General features: G+C 37.9%; 1 protein-coding gene across 3 annotated transcripts in view; it reads right to left on the bottom strand.

Annotated features, from left to right (window-relative positions):
• Positions 1-19897, bottom strand: part of SYNE1 (spectrin repeat containing nuclear envelope protein 1) — a 427410-nt gene that overhangs the window by 242848 nt on the left and 164665 nt on the right. For all 3 annotated transcript variants that reach the window (XM_074368141.1, XM_074368140.1, XM_074368142.1), the window contains 11 exons: positions 17758-17985; positions 17265-17363; positions 15670-15857; positions 15184-15307; positions 13067-13233; positions 10671-10824; positions 8337-8965; positions 5536-5715; positions 3782-3932; positions 3308-3466; positions 1927-2109 (listed from right to left, as the gene is read on the bottom strand). In XM_074368141.1, the coding sequence (XP_074224242.1) occupies positions 1927-2109; positions 3308-3466; positions 3782-3932; positions 5536-5715; positions 8337-8965; positions 10671-10824; positions 13067-13233; positions 15184-15307; positions 15670-15857; positions 17265-17363; positions 17758-17985 (2262 nt within the window). The remainder of the gene's footprint in view (positions 1-1926; positions 2110-3307; positions 3467-3781; positions 3933-5535; positions 5716-8336; positions 8966-10670; positions 10825-13066; positions 13234-15183; positions 15308-15669; positions 15858-17264; positions 17364-17757; positions 17986-19897) is intronic.

Genomic DNA, 19897 nt, shown 5'->3' with positions numbered 1-19897 from the left:
TTCAATCCGGAAAGTAATTTACTCCCCTGGTAAGAAGTGATGAATTGACTGTCAGGCCCACTGGCTTTCAGCAGAAGCAGCCCGGGCAATCACATCTACGCACCTATGCTTTATCTCCTGCACTGCAGCAGGAATGACGCTGTCAGGTACTAGGCAGAATCCAGTTCACTCGTTTTAATTATTAGCAGGTGCACCGCACGGCAAATAGCACAGAAAACCCATCTCAGGGGTGACTGATCTGGACCTCGTGAATGTGGCCAATGCCCATTGGCTCCCCGGATCCCAGAGGTCAGCAGTAGGAGAGTACTGAATGCTGGTTTAACAACTGGCTCTCTAAAAAAGGGCCCTGATTTGTAGCATTTACCACCACTTCGAACGACAACTTTTTGTCACTGAACATGGAGTTGCAAGAGCTGTAGAGATGCACAGCCCTCTACAGTGTTTCTAACCTCAAGATACGATGAGTGTCCATAACTCAAGAGCCTGGATAACGGTACCGCATAGACTAATAATTATGAAGTGAAGTTCTGAGTATTACCTTCATTTTGAACACAGTTTATTTAATTGCATAGTTACTTATAGTTTAATTTTCAGTAATGGTTGTGTTTAACACTGGCTTGCAATATTCCTTACGACGTAGTAACTGACTTTTGTGAGTGGCCCTATGGTATCATATACAAGCTGTATTCCAGCACACACCCCTGTTTGAGCTGGTTTGTTAATTTAACGTCAAAGAGAACAGCTGAAGAGACTGGGGATCGCTCTCCCGACTGCACTTTCAGTCTGGAGAATTTCCTCTGCTTCTGTTTGCTCTTAGAAATAGGGACAATCTCTAGAATGTCCTTTGGGTCAAAGACAGCTGATAATTTAGGAATTACAGATGATGTGGCCACATTTTGTCAGGACTGCAGTCACCCTTTCATGTGTCTGTCATGTTCCACGTGTGCGGTGGCACAGTGCTGGGCACTGGAGCACACAACGTGAACAGTCTCTCCCCTCACCAAGGGCACAGTCAGTTCTACACAACGTGAAACAGGTTACCTCTGGTCACCCTGTTTCTCCTTACCCTGCTTCATTTTTCATCATAGCCCAATTACCACTTGACATTCACATATGATAAATATTGAGAGGTAAATAATGTAAATGTCATGGGGGCAGTGACTTTGTCTTACTATTAAATTCTCACTGTCTAGAACAGTGCCTGACATATTGTAGGGGCTCATTAGGAATCTGATGAGTGGAAGAAGAAATGAATGCAAGAAATGGAAACAAAGAGGGGAGGGTGTAGCTCAAGCGGTAGAGCATGCACTAGGTCCTGGGTTCAATCCCTAGTGCCTCCTCCAAAAGTAAATACATAAACCTAATCACCCACCCACCTCAAAAAATTAACAAAATTAGGAAAAAAAAGAAATGGAGTTTAAAATAAATTGGTGACTAGAACTTGAGAAGCTTGTGACACTCCAATCTCCAGTTTTCTTCCATTTCTGGAAAGGCCGTGGAAGAACTCAGCCGCTAACATAAGCATTCAGGACGTGGTGAGCACTCGGTAAACATTTTATTTGAATGAAGAAAAAATAGATGCTAAGTATTACTGGATTACAAACGTTTTCAATTGGTTTTTCAATAGGAAGGTGCCATAATCTCAGGTGAATGGGACAAATGATAGATTTTCGGAATCTTTACTTTTCCACTAATACTTTAAGTAAAGAGCCCCAACTAAGACATGATAAAAATGCAAGAAAGAAAACACCCCTCTCATCCATAGCCTATTCAAATTTCAAGTAAACAACAAAAGACAGTTAAGAGTTTCATTATACTCATGTGTGTCTTGAAAGAAAGAATGGACATTTGAAAAAGGACACAATATTTTCATATTTTGGTCAGTGATGTACCACAGGCTCACATGTGAAGGTGAAGTCAGTTTACCTCAAATTCTTTCAGGAATTCTTCTGCTCGGAGGCTGTCATTCAGGTTGCTGATGCTCTCGGCCAGCTGAGGAACAGAACTGTTCGACCATCCGTCGATCTCGTCTCTACATGAAAGAACCTCATCCCAAACGGACAGGCTCACCCTCAGCCTATCCATGTTCTCCTCAATTTTCTCTGATATCTGGGATAGAAAAGAGAGGCCGTATCAGATGCTTGAGGCTCGCAGATGCTCTTTGTCCACCAAAGTTCTAAATGTGCCAGCTCTTCCTTGGTATTCTGACCGAAACACGAAGTTTTGCAAAAATCGTGATCTACTCAGTGCACCTGGCTCAAGCACAGACTAACCGTCACATAAACTGTTTCCGTCACTAAGAGAGTTTCAGTTGAATTTCTAAGACGTTTTTCATCTGTAAATTGGAAAACTACCCATATCAGGTCTATTGGAGTCTACTATACAACTCACTCTGAGGTTTAATTTCACAGGATAGTTCATTTAGGGCAGTAGGGTATTTATTTTTTAAAGTGACACAATGAGTCCTTTTATCTGTAATGCTGGGATATAAAAATGTGCATCATTAGATTTAAACATATTTATAGAATAAGTAAATACATGAGAAAACTACCAACTCTTGCATAAAGTATTACTGTTGAACAATCTTCCCATAAGAAGAATGCTGTTTTAAAAGTAGGGGCAGGTAAGGTTTTCTGAAGTCTCCAAATTATTTGATACATATAATATGTAAATATCAATATCTAACTTTAGTAATTTAGCTTCAGGGAATCCACTGTAGATTAAACTTCCGAACCTGGATGTTGATAATAGGGGGTGCAAAAAAAAAAAAATCACAAGATTTATGAGCTGGAAAACAATGTAAAATATGTACGGGTTGAAATGTAGCGTTCCAGAAAGATCAAGGGACTTGCTTGGTCACATACCTAGCAAATGACAGAGCAACAAATAAAACACAAGGATGCAAACAAGTCCAATGTTTTTCGATGCAAAATTAATCTTATCACTTTAAATTATTATACATTATGGTTTAATATTCTATAAGATGCTTATAACTTATTCTTCTATTTTATTCATGATCCCAGAGTTTGGAGAAGGAAAACATTTAGAGTTATAAATATGTTGTGATTGAAGCTATCAAGTGAAATTCCAGAAAAATCTGTCAATAAGTTTTAATAAAATAAAGCAAATAATTTTTTAATGATTTCTAAATCATATGTGAACTCTATTTTTCTTCAGAGTATCATTTTGAATTTAGCATGAAAAGTTAAAAATAGAAATCACATTCCTGAATAATTCTTTGCCCAAAAATGTGACTGAGCAATGTGACTATTTAAACTACTCATAGAAGCCCAGGTGATGAGCTTACATCCAGCCACTTGTCCACCGTGCTCTCCATGTCTGTTTTCACCAAGATGAAATCACCACTGTGAATTTTTTTCAGCTCTGACAACAACTGTTTTCCTTTGCTGGTAAAGTTATCCAATTCTTTCTGTTTCTTATACATTTCATTTTTGGCAGTTTCATGCTGTGGATGTAAATGTTTCCTTAATTAATAAAATAAGCAGTGATAGGTCAAGAATTTAAAACCATTTGTCTCTAAGAAATTTAATTCATGGTTGACTTATGCAGAAACCAGTGAAATAATGAGCTATACAAATATACGTAATATAATCTCCTTGAATTTCTGGGATCCTGAGATATCAGCATTCCTAAAAAGAAAGTTGAGCTTGTCAGCATGAATTATCTACATCTAAACGTACTGACAAGAATTTTGCAGTATGAGTGAAAAAATCAATCTTTTTAAAAAGTCTAATAAAATAAATACATTTTGAATTATTACCTTGGATAAAGCCCACTTAAGGTCTTCCTGGTCTTTTATAGTAGTTCTGGTTACAATCACATTGCTGGCATTTTCTAGGACTTTAGATACAGCTGACTTCAAATTCTGATATTCTCTCATTAAGTCAATAAGTCCGCAGCACTGGCCCTGGCTGTAATGATTAAAGAAAACACATCATTTATTGTCATGTATCAGGAGAGAGAAGAGTTTCCCATGGTTGGATCTGATTTATAACTACACAAACGTACTCACTGATGAATGCTGGAATCAAGAGAAAATCAATATTTCTTATCTACCGAGGTCAAAAGAGTGCTGGTCTATGTGACTTAACTCTAATGCCCCAAATGTTCTCCATGAATAAAGAATCCACACAGCCACTAAAACAAAATCTGTTAGATTTTAAGAACATTTTTTCCATAATTTAATTACTTCATAATGCTGTGTGTTGAGGGGAAACAAAACATCCCTTCCTGAACAAAACAAAACAAAACAAAAAATACTGCTCAATACTTAAAATACATATGAGATTATTTAATGTCACAATGACACAAATTTTCATTGAATATGAATCTCTTGAGAATTGTCAAAATATAAAACAGTTTTTGTTTATAAGAGTAAAATGCCTTTGAGCAAGTAATTCTTCATCCAGCAATTTTTCCAAAGAAAGAGATGTGCACTAAGATTTGGGTAAAATTATATTTTTCACACCATTATTTATAGTAGGAGAAAAAACTAGACATAACTCAAATGTTAAAAACAGGCCAATAACTGAATAGACTCTGATATATTCTTATAATTGAATATTGTGCAACCTCTAACAAAGCACAAGTTAAGAGAACATTTAATATCATGGAATAAAGTTTGTGCAAAATAGTTGAAATTTTAAAGCCTGTATTAAAAGTCTACAGTATGTAATAAAAAACTTACAAACATGCAAAAAATTAAATGTGAATGTTTACAGATGTTTTATTTGTAGTCACCCAAAATGGGAAGATCCCAAATATTCATCAGCTTGGTGAATGGATCAACTCTAGTATGCCTATTAAATGGAATATCACTCAGCTATCAAAAAGAATGGACTTTGTGGATCACATCACAATGTACATTGTACTAAGTAGAAGAAGGTATTTAACGAAGTGTGGTAAAAACTTATGTACACAAAAAAATGGACAAGAGTGTTTAGAGATGCTTTATTTATAATCATACAAACTGGAAAGAATCCATTTATATGTGATTCTGAAAAAGATGGTATTATAGAGACAGAAAACTGATCAATGGTTGCCAGGGACTGGGAGTGAGGGGAGGGACTGTCTACAATAGACATGTTGAAATTTTTTCTGATGGTAGAATTGTTACTATGAAATTTGATAGTTGTGACAGTTACACAGTTGTAGGAGTTTGTTAAACTCCTACAATTTAAGGGCATACACTTAAAAGGGTGAATTTTACTGTATGTAAATCATACCTCAAACACAAATACAACAAAACAAAAAAAGAAAATCAGGGGTTAAGAGTCTCATGGCAACACTTTGCGATTGTTGACAAGTCCTGCTTTTAAGCACGGAATTTTACATGCAATTGTTGTCTTGAGACAATTCCTCAATAAAGTTCTGAAGGACTACATTTTTAATGTTACTAAAGAGAAAGAATGCTTAAGATGGCAAAAGGTATTCAACTATTGATCACACCAAGACAAATCAATGTCACAAAGTAAGTAGGAAGTTAAAAACAAAAACTGAGAAGTTTTTACTTACTTCTCATGAATTAGTTTTTTGGTATCATCCCAGATGGCCTCTAAGCGGTTTACTTCCCTGTCGACTTCCGGTGCAAAGGCTACATCTTTCTGAGCAATTTGCTTAGCTTTGTCTTTTAACCAACACAGTTCATGCTCATGAGAATTCAATTCATCTTCTAGCTGATTGAAGACTCTCAACCTATGAATTAAAATGTTATTTTACTATTAATTTACTGAAGGTAGGGTACCAATATTTCCTCTCCATTAAGCATGCATATAACTAGAAAAGCTTTTAATACAACAATTAATGCACATCTACTGACAAAGATGCTTTTAAAGTTAACTCTACATAATCCAGACTGTACTTTAGAGAACATTTAGAGGCATTTTTATTATTCACCTTCAAACTTCTATTCAGTTTGCATTCTCTTTCTATTTGCTTTGATGATATAAGAATTTTAAGACCAGGGCTGACCTTGGAGGTAAAGTAGGTGAGTACTTATTGCAAGGTCATTGGTAAGAAATCCTTCTGTGCCATGAGGTTCAATTCATATTAAAATAATAATATTTTAAAAATCACAGTTATTTCATTCAAAATAAAAGTAGCTTTACTGAGCTCTACAATAAATACATGTTTTAAAAACTTAAATTACCTACTTTATTGAAAAGATTACCATGAGAAAATGATCATTTTTGTCCTTAATATATTAATATTTGAATATTTGTAACAAGTGGCCACATAAAGGCAGCCGTTGACTCTTTAGTTCTTGCATTTTGGTATAGCGCTGAATACGTGTATTGGCCCATTTAATTCCCCCAACAAAGTGGCCAGGAGCAAGCATTATCATTATCTCCATCTTATAAGAAGAGAGGTGATTTGCTCAGCGTCACCTAGTAAAAGCTTGTAAGTATGGTATTGAGACAGGAGGGAAGACGGCAGGGCACAACCATTAAAGGACTAACACAGCAATTAGCACCAAGATGGTGGAAGATTCCACTTCCAGCAGACCATTGAGCTTCACGCTACACTCACTGAAAAACAGGACCATGCTAAATGGTACTCCCACAGGTGCCACGGCAGTTTCAAGGCTGGCCAGAAAAGGTCAAATAGTGGGTGATGGCCCAGTTCCTGGGAATCCCAGCCTCTTCCCCAAAGTAGTTGGAACAATCCTCCCACTTGTTAGCATATGAAGTTCCGAGCCCATAAATACTAACAACCCCACCCCTTGTGGCCTTTTTTCCTGCCTTTTGAGATGGCCCGCATTTTGTCTATGGAGTGTGTATCTACTTTTATTGTAACCTCCTGCCCCCATGCCCCGCGTTCTCTGGCCTTCTGATGGCCAACACTCAGTCTGTGGAGTGTGTATCTCTCTGAAAAAATGTACTTTTACTCAACTATGGCTCACTCTTGAATTCTTCCCTGCGGGAAACCAAGGACCTTCCCTTGACGGGGGTGCATCCCAGGGAGTTGCCTGGGACCTAAGACATAGCCATCCTCTTGTGCCCCACTTTTTTCCTGTATCAGTATGACTGGGATTTAATAAACCAGTCGACTCAAGGCAACATTTTCCATCGCCTCTGTATGACTCTGGTGAGTTCAGTGTTGGTATTAAGGTGGCTTTTGAACCCAACCTGGCCTCTTCCAGCAACCAAAGCATCTCCTGGTCTGCTTGTCCTGAGCAGGCCACGGAGGGCCGTGCAGCACCAATCCTATGGTCAATTTCCTGGGTGAGCCATTTGCTCCTTTGTCACACTTGGCGCCTCCTTCTATGCTTACTCTGGAGGCTATTTTTCCTTCCCAGATCTTACTCCCTTTTGTACATTTATTCTTAAACCTGTGAGACAGCTTATTGCCCACGAGGCATGGAACCTCAGGAGCCATTGTCATCTAGCTAAAGCCTTAGCTTAACATTTGATTCTGGTAAAGAGGAAGCAAATGGCAATGATCTTGGCAGGGTCAATACAATCCTTATCACTTCTGGACGTCAAGGTATGAATGCATTTTAGCTGTTTCTTTGCCCCCTGAAAAAAATGGAAGAGAAAGTGCTCTTGAAAGAATGAGTGGGGGGAAGTGCTCTTAAAAAGGAAAAAATTAGATTGAAAAGAAAGGTAGAGTAAAAAATTACTTCTTACTTTCCACAGGAAAATACCCGTGACCCCTTAGCTTCTCTATTAAACTCACCTACAAAACCCCAGCTTCACTGAAACCCACTTCTCTGTCTTCTCCACACCTCTAAGCAAGCAGTTGAAAGTGGCTGGGGAGACTGGTTTGCCAAGCTGATTGGTTTCACTTTAAGTGAATAAATATAAATCTCGAACAGCAGTTTATCACTTTACCAAACACCAGAGGCATCATTCCCTTTTCTCTCTGCATTTTCTCCCCACAACTTCTGTCCCTCACTCAAATAATGAGCTTCCTCCATTCCCTTCCGAGAAGCCAGACAACCCCCGGGGAGGAATTCCCTCGTATTTCACCACCAGAAATCCAAATCTATGTCACTTCCCTTCTCCTCTGCTTTCATTCTTTTTACAGAAGATGAGTTCCTTCTTCTATCAGTTAAAAATTGCTTAAAAATAGATAATATGATCAATGTACTCTATTATAAATAAGATCCCAGAGGGGCCTGTATATAGCTCTTAGAAAAATCCTAAAGGAAAACAAAGACAATTTAGTACTTCTGGTGTGTAAAAAGGGTCATTAATTTTAAACTCAAAATATTTTTTTAAAAGAAGTGGCTAAATATGGTACTGTTACAGTTTTGCTCAAGTGTTAATTCCAGAACAAACAAAAAGTAAACGAGACAATCAGCTTCCATTCACCTCTGCTGAAGAGCCTGGCGGGTGGGTTCTTTCAGCCGCTCCTTGTCAGCTCTTTCTTCGATGTCCTCGATGCTTTTCAGCAACTCCTCTTTCTGATCATGGAATGCCTTCTTCAGTACCGCCAGGGCATCGGCCTCACTCTGCTTGGTTCCCAGAAGGTTCTGGATCCTCTCTAATTCGAAACAAAGCTGATCCACTGCGGTTCTGCAGGAAGTCCTTTGCTCGGAACCTCCACTCCTGAGATGGTATTGAGCTTTGGTAAGGAGGCCGTCGAGGCTGATGGCAGTAGATTCTAATGTTTTCGCATCTTGAAGAGCATCATTTAGGTCCTTTTCTAATAGATCGGACTGCTGCTTGTTCATACTGCTGGTTGCTTCCACCGTTTGCCTCAGCCGGTGGAGAACCCCCGACAGCGAGGTGTGGCTCTGCAGGAATGCGGCCAGCTGGGACAGGGCAAGCTGCCGCCTCTCCACGACCTGGCTGGCCTCCTCAAACAGCTGGAAGCAGTCCTCCGCTTTGCCCTGGAGGAGGTGAAGGTCCTCAGCGCGACCCAGCGCACCCAGCTTTGCCAGGTGACCCTGCACACTCTGCAGTTCTCCCTTTTTGCTCTCTACTTCTGCAGCGTGGTCCTGGAAGGGGAGAGAGTTATTGCTTCCCCAGACACATTACATTTTACCCACACAGATAAAGTCAGGCTTTGTGATGTCAGGACATATTTTTAAACGCAAAGGATGGCTCAGTACTTAAAGGTCAATTATGACGAATCTTGTAGAAACATTCTCAAAATTTCTGTTTTGCTTATCTATATATTTCACATAAAACACAACTCTGACTTGGAACTCATTCATTCCATGGAAAAGAATTTCTTCGTGGATAGAGATAGTTAAAATAAATTACGTGTGTGTATGTATGTATGTATATATATATATATACATATATATATAATTTGTATGTGTATATACATACATCCAACATATACATATATATCTTTTAAAAATCTTCTAAATGTTCAATTTTCTTTGAACTGCACATATGCATACACTATAATTATTATATATATAGGATGAGCTCTATTTTAGAATTAATTAGACTTTACTTAGAATTATTAATATATAGACTTAGCTTTATTATTATAACATTCTATATTTACTTTATATAGTATAACAATATAATGCATATAAATTATAACATGAAATATTATATATATAGTAGAGCTAATTCTAACAGAGCTTGTAGGGAAGACGGACAGGAACAGATGAACAGTACCACCTGTTCAGAGGTAGTGCAGTGTGAGGCAGGTGGAAACCTGCACAAGTTTTAGCTGCCTTCTCTTTAAAGAGACATAGATTAGCTCCATGAGATTGTTGTATAGGAAATCTGAGTAGCTCACAATAAATCTTGTTTAAAATCTAGCAGAGATTTGCCAACGATCTCAGCATGGTTCCCATTAAACACAAATCATCATCTATCTTAATCTCGACCACAGTAGCCTTAATATTCTTCTCAGCTTGACTTCTAAACTCTCCAGGGTTTCTTTGAGCATTTACATTACAAAACTGACCATTCACTCTCTGCCCGTTTGAGATGTAAATCTTTTTTAAAAGCCCCTGACCAGTTTTACAACTCAAGAATATCTTTCCCTAGGACAGAGGAGTCATTCCTTTGAAATATGTATCATGAAGACAGCATCCCTCTCTCCCAGCCCCAGGTTGTAACATGAAGATATGAGAACTTTTCCTTTGGATAAAACCAGTTAGCAACCCCAGCACACAGTCAGAACTCAATAAATATTAACTATTTTATTATTAAATATTGTTATAAGTTTATCATGTAGTGTTCTCCAACTATTCCAATGCTCGATGGTCAGTATTTGATTTTTAAAAGTTTTTTAAATGCCAGGATAGATATTATGCATAAACTATAAATAGGGAAAATAAATCCTAAATTTTAAATAATGTTCAGGCTGAACAGTAAGTCAGAAAACCTGTATCATTTAAGGATTAGAATACAGTATTAGTTTTCAGCATTGGAACAAAGTAAAGCAGAAGCTTAAAAATGAACATCCTGTCACTTCACCCTAGAAATCATTTGCTCCACTTTGAAGGAAGAGTGTCTTAAGATGGTTGCCTATTTTATCTGACACAGTTTTATCTGCTTAATTTATCTGTATAACATATTGCCTAGACTCATATGCTCAATGATTAAAACATTTGCATATTAATAAAAAGTTAAAATGCTGCCAAGTGTTTTTATTTTTTTAACGTTGCATCTCTTTAAAATTCAAGAGCTCTCTTTTGTGAATCAATTCTTCAGTCTTAAAAGAATGCACTTCACCTTGTGCCGAGTAAGGGCTGCTTGATGGTCCATTATACTTATCTCAGAAGTAGTTTGTAATTCACTGAGGAACAGCTTGATCCAGACAGAAAAGGAAAGCAGTAGTTCATCAAATTGCTCATGTTCAGCAACCACAGACTGAAGAAAATTAATCCTATGGACAGAAAGATGTTAAAGTTAGGGTGTCCCACAGCTGGACAGAAAGAATTAATGATACGTTTTGGGGATAAGCTTCACCAAGGGCAAAAGTGATGTTGTCATACACGGACAGACCAGAACTCGTGATGTCTTCTAGCTCTCAAACCCCGTTTCTCTCACACTTTCCCCATCTCAGTGAATGTTACCCACCATCTACCCAGATGGTCCAACGAGTCACTCTTCATCCCTCCATTTCTTTAACAACACATCTGATCTCTGCCGATCTTGACCGCACCCCCACCTCAGCATGTTCTGTCTGGGCTCTTGTCTCCACTTCCACACCTTGGTCTCAGTGTCTTCACCTCCTGCCTCACCTCCCACAGCCTCCTACACTGGCCTCCTTCCTGCCTCCATTGCCTCTCTACAATCCACTCTGTAGCCAGAAATGGTCTTGATGCCATCAGAACATCTCTGCCAAGCTTAAATACGGGGACAATTAATTTCTTGTTGCCCTTAGGAAGGCAAGACTTCAAAATTCCTCACTGTGGTCTACAAGGGGTCCCACATAATCATCTTCTCTGATGTCATCTGATACGGTGCTGCCCACACTGCCACTGACCTCTGTTCCCCACCATCCCAGCTCATTACTGTCTTAGAGCCTTTGTTCTTTTTGCTCCCTCTGCCTGTCTGCTTCATCCCAAAAGTATCACTAATCTGCTTCCTACACCCCATTCAGATCTTAATCAGACAGCATGTCTCCTGAGAGGCTTTGCTTGGCCACCCAGTCTGCAGTCCCTGCCATGTTCCTCCAGTTTGTTGTCTTCATATTACTTAACACCACCTGAAATGCTCCTATGCCTTCATTTGATTAATTACACATCTATCCTCCCCCTCACTTGATGCTTACTGCTATATCCTTAGTACCTAGAAAGGTGCCTGGGATGTGAGCAGGGACCAATCATTGCTCATGTAACAAGTGGACGAGACTGATTAAAAATGGCTGATGTAAGATTAGAATTCAAAGCTAACATTAAGAATAATACCTTAATCAAATATTAATATTTGTTATAATGGTTCATATCCAAAGTTCAATATTTAAATAGACTTTCAGGTTTTAATCCTTACAAAATCTTCTCCACATTATATGCCTAGATTATATTAGGAATGCTTTCATACATTTGTATCATTTTAAAGCCCTTTACTTTCCCTTAGTGAGAGGCAGAGATCCTCCTCTTTTTTACAGAAAATTACTCACCTTTCAAGAGTTTGGCACCAAATCCTTCCATCAGCCTTTCCTGAACCCAATCAAATGTCCTTTCTTTTTGTTCCCAAAATATCCTATGTCCACCTCTCTCACTGATTTTCTCATTATTCCCATGCTGATCCATAAAATACTTGAGGCAAGGTTTTATTTATTTGCATGGCTTCAGTGTTTGACATGGTGCCTCGTATACTCAACAGGTACCCAATAAACATTTGCTGATTGATTGAATAAATGAGTAAACAGACAATGGAACAAACACAAGCCCCACGGAGGTCAACAGTGGAACTGTTGACTGTTGCTAACCCAAGTTCACAGAAGGGTACTCCACTCCTTCTAGAAACTCAATAAATATTTGCTGAATGAGTGAATTAAAAATTAACTAGAAAGGTTAAATGTCTTGTTCAAGATTACATGGGTAATGAATACCAATTTAGGTAAAAAATTTTGTTTTCTAGCATATTAGAAAGGTACAGATGTCAACTGTTAACCTTCCAGTCAACTAATATTTAATCCATTTTTTGGGTCTCCTTTTAATATAATAACGGTAATATCCCTGCCCTCTACAAAGATCTATATTGGAATGAAATGGAAAAAAATAGATTCTCTGTTGAGAAAGATCATGTGAGGTACAAGTTTAATTACCATTTTTCCCCTGTACATAAATAGCTTGGGCAATGATAGAACAAACAAGAACAATCTTACCTTCTTCAGTGCAGCTCAACTAATTCGATCACTTGCCCTGATTGCAAGACTAAATCAAATGTCCTTTCTTTTTGTTCAAAATTCTGAATTCAAAGTACTAATTTTCATCAGAAATACTAATTTTTAAGCACTTTGATTTTTAAAATGACAAAAAAAGTAAGTTTTCTTCCCTTCTATAATTATGCCCTGAATCACTGGGTTAAACACAAGTGAACAAAACTATGCTTTCTTAATTTACACACTCACAATTTTTTAAAAATGAGCAACACTCGAAGTTTTTCTGAAACCCAACCTTTTGCTAATTATCTGTGGTAAATCTCTCCATCTCTCATCCAGCTGCTCCAAATGTAGTTTCATCATTTTCACGTCCTCTTTGGAGGCCACTGAGAATAGGGATTCCTTTAATTGCAACAGGTTGCTGTAGATTGAGGCCTGGGCCACGACTTCATCTTGCAGAGCCTGAGCGAAATAGACGGTATTACAGATCTCATCCCAACGTGATTGACCAGTAAGGACCACATTCTTGCAAAATGGACCAGGTCATCGGGACCAGGCTAAAAAGAGTTTCTATCACTTGATTTAGAAATGGGTCCACTTAACCTCTAATACAACATTAAAAATGCTTCTGAAACCTGAATTAGTTCTCCAGAGTCTGAGTTACAGGAAGTCAGGCAAATTTAGAAGCTGTAGAGTTTCTTTCAGAATAAAGAAACTGAGCAAGTGAAGAGAATCAAAGAGAAACTATTGTTGAAGAGAAATGATGCATATTTAATGAGAACAGGTGCAATTCTAGGTTCTGGGAACACAGTGTATCTCTCTGTGCAGAGACTACATGAGGCCAAACCAGGGAACTTACAGGCTTTTCATTTTATTTTCATGCAACAGAACTACTTATTTTTAATCAGGCAATGAATCTCTCAGGTGATGTGAATGGTGCATAAAAGCTGTGGTTCCCACCTAATAAGAAATAAATATAAACACTCTCAAGACAGCTGTAGCATGGCACATAGTTGATGGTTGTCAAAATGTTTTCTTTCCCTCCCTGGTGAGGCCACATTGTGATACAAGCAAAGTTGCTACAGGTATCAGAGGAAGGCGTACACAGCCTGTGGATGACAGGAAAGACCACAACGCAGAGCTGGGACTTGTGCTGAGCAGGATGAGGGGACACAAGACCAGGAGGTGGGAATGAACCAGGAATGTTCAGACCAACGGGGAGGCAGTGTGACACAGTGCCCAGATGTGGGCCTCCAACCCCATCTTGGTGTTGTAACTTGCACAGCGCTGCTTTCCATAAAGAGACGTGTGGGAATACAGTTTTATATAACCCGATATCCTTCTGTCATTTTTAAGAAAAGGAGCCACAATTTCCTCTCTTAGAACATTCCACATCATATTTATAAATAAGAAGATAAACACCAGATTGTGGACTGAGAATTGCCCTTTATCCTCAGACAGGACAATCACTGGAGGTTTCTGAGCACGGACTTTTTGGGAGATAAATGCAAAATGTTAGTGTTTAATTAGCTAGAAAGACAGGAGAACCCAGAGTGTAGGAAACCCTCAAAGTCAAGATAGGAGCACATCTGAAGACGGGGGAACAGGTTCAGATGCTACAGACACAATCTGATGGAGTTTTTAGAGAAAACTCTGCTGAAGTTTTCAGCAATTACAAAAAGTAAAAGAACCTACCCTCCTGTTAAACATTTTATAAAAGGTAATGGGAGAAGGTTGGGGCGTAAATCTGTTACACAGTAAAATCTCTTTTGTGAAGCAATTTTGCTTGTTGAATTTTCTGGCACCTACAGCATAACTTAAAAAAAAAGTTACTAATCTCCAGAAATCAAGAACATTGTCTGTTGTTTCAATAATACTTAAAGATTTTTTGAAGTTTAAGAAGTTGACTTCTTCAAGGATGTAATAAGCTATTATTCTTTGTCTATCTTCATTTGTGCTTATTTATTTTTTCCTGTCTTGCTTGAAAATAATCATTACTGTGACTTCTTTCTACATTGTATTCCTTCTCTTTAAAAAAAAACTTTTCATTAAGAAAAATGCATACAAATACTAAAGTAGGAGGAATACAGCTATTAACCAGCTTCAGAAATTACTCACTGATAGTCAACTTTGTTTCTCTGTGTTTCTACTCATTTCTCCTTCAACTTCGCTGCCAGATAATTTGTACTCAAATGCCAGACATTGCATTAGAGAGTTTTCTGACACATCATGGAAACTGATCATCACGAAGTTCACCATGATTTTGACTTTCAGGGCAGGGCTGTTCTCCTTCTCAGCATCACAGACCAAAACAAGAAGTGAAGTTGGATAGAAGATTTTGTTCCCGATTTGGTTTTACAATGCAGCCATAACAAAGAGCATTTCACTTTCCTCACACTTCCTTGAACTTGCCTGTATTAACTGAAGTTCACTCTCCACTTTGACTCTGTCCGCAGAAATGACCGCTTCCGGGGAACTGGCTGCGGCTTCACACCGCTCTAACCAAGTCGAAAAGGTTGACAGTTCTTTCTCTAGCCTAGAGAAAGCAGAAATAAAAAACAAATTCATCCAAAATGATCATACTTGAAAACTGAACCTTTCTGAAGTTGAACGCCAACAGTAACCATGATAAATACCACAGTGTTGGTTGAGTTCCTCTCCTGTATGTGTATGAACTTGCATGTGTGTTCAGATCTGTGCAATATGTAAAGACACATCCTCTCCGCTTTCAGCAATTTCCATCTTATAATGAAGATCAGTGTCTTCCCACGGTAGACACATGAGTTGATGGGTTTTACACTCGAGATGATCATTTCCCATCACTTAAAGTCCAGAATGTCCTCTTTAAGAGTGGCTACTGAAACCCGGGCTGCCAACTGGAGAAGGCAGGCTGCTCACCTCTGCCAGTGGGCCAGCAGCTTCTCCAGCGCCGTCTGTCTCTCCTTAGCCCGACGCAGCAAACCCTCGTACCTCTGCTGCAGGGCTTCAGCCTCCCGGACAGAGGAGTCTCTGTCGGCAACCTTCTGGGCGCTGGCTAACAAAGCTGCCACTGTGCTGGTCAGTGATTCCAGGGCCTGACAGAGATCCTGACGTGAGAGCAGAGGAGCGCAAAGGAGACAGAGCATCAGAAAAGACAGTTTTCTTTGAGACCCATTATCACCAAACGTTTCCCCTTTGTCATAATAAATAGCAATGATACTCAAAAAATATCTCTGCCTACGATTTTCAGCATGGCACAGTGAGAGAGACGAGAAAGTTACTTCATGAATGCAGAAGTCAAAAATGAGGATGGGAGACTATTCCCCAGACAAGACTTTGTTGCTCTTTATCTGAATAATTTCAACTTTCCCTTAAGGACTTGGATAATTTGTGAAAATTGTTATTCAAGTTATACCAAATGCATTTAATAAAAAACCTATTTCTAATTTGCAAGAGCTACATGCCACATGCTATAATCTTGCTAAAAAAAAATATGGGAAATTATGGCTGCTGTCAGGAATGCACGGTAATGACGACAATAAGGGTGCCTGAGAACATGGCGGGGACTGTGTCATGCACATTACAGGTACTAGCACGTTCAATCTTCATAAGAATCCTAAGAGGTATGTTCTCTCATTGGCCCCACTTTACAGATCAGAAAATCAAGGCAGAGAAAAAGAATTTACTTGCTTTAGGAAATCTAAATATTAGAAAAGTACAACATTATCCTCTCTGGTGTTTATTATTAATTTAGTTGTCTATTAAAATAATTCCATCAAACACAATTTTGCTACTTTTCCTCATTCATTTGGGGTGTATTTTTTTAAAAAGTACATAAATAAGGCAAAACTGCATTCTTATTATAAATATTCAAATGGTATAAATTCCACTTCCCTTTCAACTGTTCACTATCGCTGCAGCCCCTTTCTCTGCATTTATGTATACATGTGCCCACACACAAAATGCATATATATTTTTTGTTTATTAATTAACATGCTTTTGAGTATTTCTTCGTGCATGATTCTTTCACTTTGCTCCTTCCCCTAAATTCTGCCAGAAGCATCTGTTGCTTTGTAAAATGTCTCCTAACGGTTACCACTTCAGGGACCAGGCCACAAAAGTTAGTTAATCGAGAAAAAAATCAGCGAGGACATGGTCTTTGTACATCTGAGTGTCGTGGGTTAAAATCTGAAGTCTGCTATGCAAATTTTCTTTTTTTTGTAATTTTGGCAAGAGGTAACAGGGTTTATGAAAGCTATAATCTGAAAAAGTTACATGTTTTAATTAAAAGAAAAAAATATGTTTTAAATGAACACTCCTTTAATACACATTTTTAATGAAAACTTATATATCTTATGTTATATGAAGTGAATATGTTTGATTTATATTATTCCTCAAATAACATAAATTTTTTTCAATTTGGACTCATAAAAATATTTACTGTTTCTTTCCAAGCAGGAATTACCAAATTTCTGACTAGATAACGAAGGAGGAATGTTGAAACATGCTCTTACCATATGTTCTTGGAGAACTTTGTATGTTTCTGTAGCTGAAGAACACATTTTAATTGGATCAGCAAGTTTATCCTCAAATTCAGACACAGACTGCTGGATCTAAAACATTGGTAAAATATAAAAATAATGGTGGGAAAAACATATATCAAGGCAGAAAAGGTAATTGGGGAAACAGCAAGCCTATCTTTTTGTATAACTTTCAAAGTGATGATAAAATATATTTTTAAAAAATCTAAAATCAATCTGTCTCACTGTATAAAAGGAATATAGTTAAGCCTTAATGCCTACTTGAACATAAAGTATAATGACATTTTTATATTCCCTCAAAAAAGGTACCATGGAAATAATTATATACTCAGTCATCATTGACAACTCGGTAAATATCGGTACATTGTGTCTTTTCCTTATTCCGTCATTTCTGGACTATTTATTGCACTTCATTATAAATGCAAGGTGAAATAGGTAACTTCAGCATGCATGGACCAGTTCTTACGTTTCTGAGATTCTCTTCAAACTTTTGCTGCTGAGATAAATGTCCCAGGATTGTTCCTTCCAGACACTGTGCATGTTCTCGGAGTTCTTCCCAGTATCTTCTTATTTGTGTCAGCTTGGCCTTGATTCGAGCAGATTCTCCAGTGGTAATAAACTGAGCAAAAGACTGGGCTTCTTCTTCTAGCCCCGTAATGCTGCTGACCTTACTTTCTATTTCCTGAATTGTGACCTAATATTTAAAACAAGAGAAATGACAATGTAGGCTGAGTAGGTTTTGCCTTCTCGAGATGATGTAATCATCTACAGAGAAAGAAAATCGGCAGAATTTTCCTTAACCGACATTTCAACACACTCGCACCACCAGAGAGCAGCTACAAACACCATGTGTTTCCTGACCTCGTTTGGGGAGGACAGACACACAGACAATGTCTGAAAAATACAAACTGGGGCAGCTGTGCATGCTGGATGGAGAATAAGGAGAAATACCCACCCCTGCCTGCAGTGAAGTAAGCAGGGACATGTCCCTAGAACTCTTACAGTCTCTCTGAAAGTACAGAGAATTCTCCACTTACCCTCTGAGTCAAGCATTTTGACTACCTGATTTGGGAAGCCCTGGGTTTCTAAAATCATAGGAACACTAATATTGACATCCATTTAATTTTCCTAAAATGTAGTTGAGTATTTCATATTTTACCAAACTAAAAAGTTTTCTGATTCCACGCCTACCTAAACTGAGTCTTTTCAAATTTATCACCTATTCTTTATGCCAAAGGTTTCCAAATTTGAAATACATTAGGGTCACCTGGACCCATCCTCAGGGACTCAGACTCACTGGGCTAAAGGTGGGGCCAACTTTGCAGCTCTAGTAACTTCCCAGGTGACACACTGTTGCTGACCCAGGGATCCAGTCTGGGAACTACTACTTTATTCACTAGCTGTGGACTCTACAGTAAGGAGCCGAAAGACTATGGTTTCCATTTGGGGCAGGAAGATATTTTATCTATTAGCCAACACTGAGAGCCACTAAAGTAGTGGTCATATGTATGTGTGTGTGTGTGGGAGGCGGGGGTCTCTTATAAGCATAGAGGTTGATTTATGTATAAGAGAAGAAAAATTATTTCTCTGAGAAAAAGATCCAAATCATTCAACCAAAATAGAGCCAAAAATTCAAATAAGTCTCAGTTTCAAATAATTTAAATAGAAAGTACTGCTAATCTAGAAAAAAATAAATGTGTGACTCTTTGTCTAGATGAGACAACAGAGTCAGAAATCACTTCTGTCTAGATAAGGCAAGTAGAAATAACTGGCATCAGATTAGTGCCAGGTACACATCATTTATTTTTATTTTTCATATTCATGACTATAGTGGTATATCTGATAGATATTTGTCATTTGAACATTAATACAATCTTTCTCTGTGTTGCTGTTTTTTAAGATTTTTTTTGGAAAAAATTACTCAAAAATTCAACAAATGCATATTGAGTTTTCTAGGCACCAGTAGTTGTTCTAAGTGCTTTCAGCACATCAGTGAGATAATCTTAGTTAAAATCAAAGTTCTTAGTTCTTCGAGTAACACATGCCATCAACAAATTCAGAGATGCAACCTATATAATCATACTGTTGGATTGTGGCAAAAAAATTTCCAATCCAAAAAGAGAGGATGGAAGAGAAACCCAGCATATGTTCTTATCATCTGTGAGTTATCAATTAGGAGTTTTGGGAATAGCATTAATGAAGAACAAAAATGGGCTTATAGATAAATATCTTCACAGCAATGGAAATATTTCATTAATTTTAATCCTAAGATTGTTTTAAAGTGAAACTACTGTGAGAATTGTTACCATATTTTTAATAATTCCTACAAGGTAGTCTTCTGTTTGGAAATAGGATATGAACCAAATTCCACAGTACAGTGTATTCAACTCTATCTTTGCTTATTCTAGCAAATATATTTTTCCTGCAATTTGTATTCATATTTAGATAGTTTTCAAAATGCCATATTGGAATATTAAAATGTATTTCTAGTCTAACAACATGGGAATCCATAACTGAATGTTTACATAGTTAAAAATAAAATACATAATCATTTTGTTTCCTAAAGAGTAAAAGCACGATGACATTTGACCATGGATATATTCAGA

Source organism: Camelus bactrianus, chromosome 8 (genome assembly GCF_048773025.1).
Source record: "Camelus bactrianus isolate YW-2024 breed Bactrian camel chromosome 8, ASM4877302v1, whole genome shotgun sequence".
Classification (NCBI taxonomy): Eukaryota; Metazoa; Chordata; class Mammalia; order Artiodactyla; family Camelidae; genus Camelus; species Camelus bactrianus.
The sequence above is the reverse complement of the archived record's forward strand: the minus strand, read 5'-3'. Positions and strand labels throughout refer to the sequence as shown.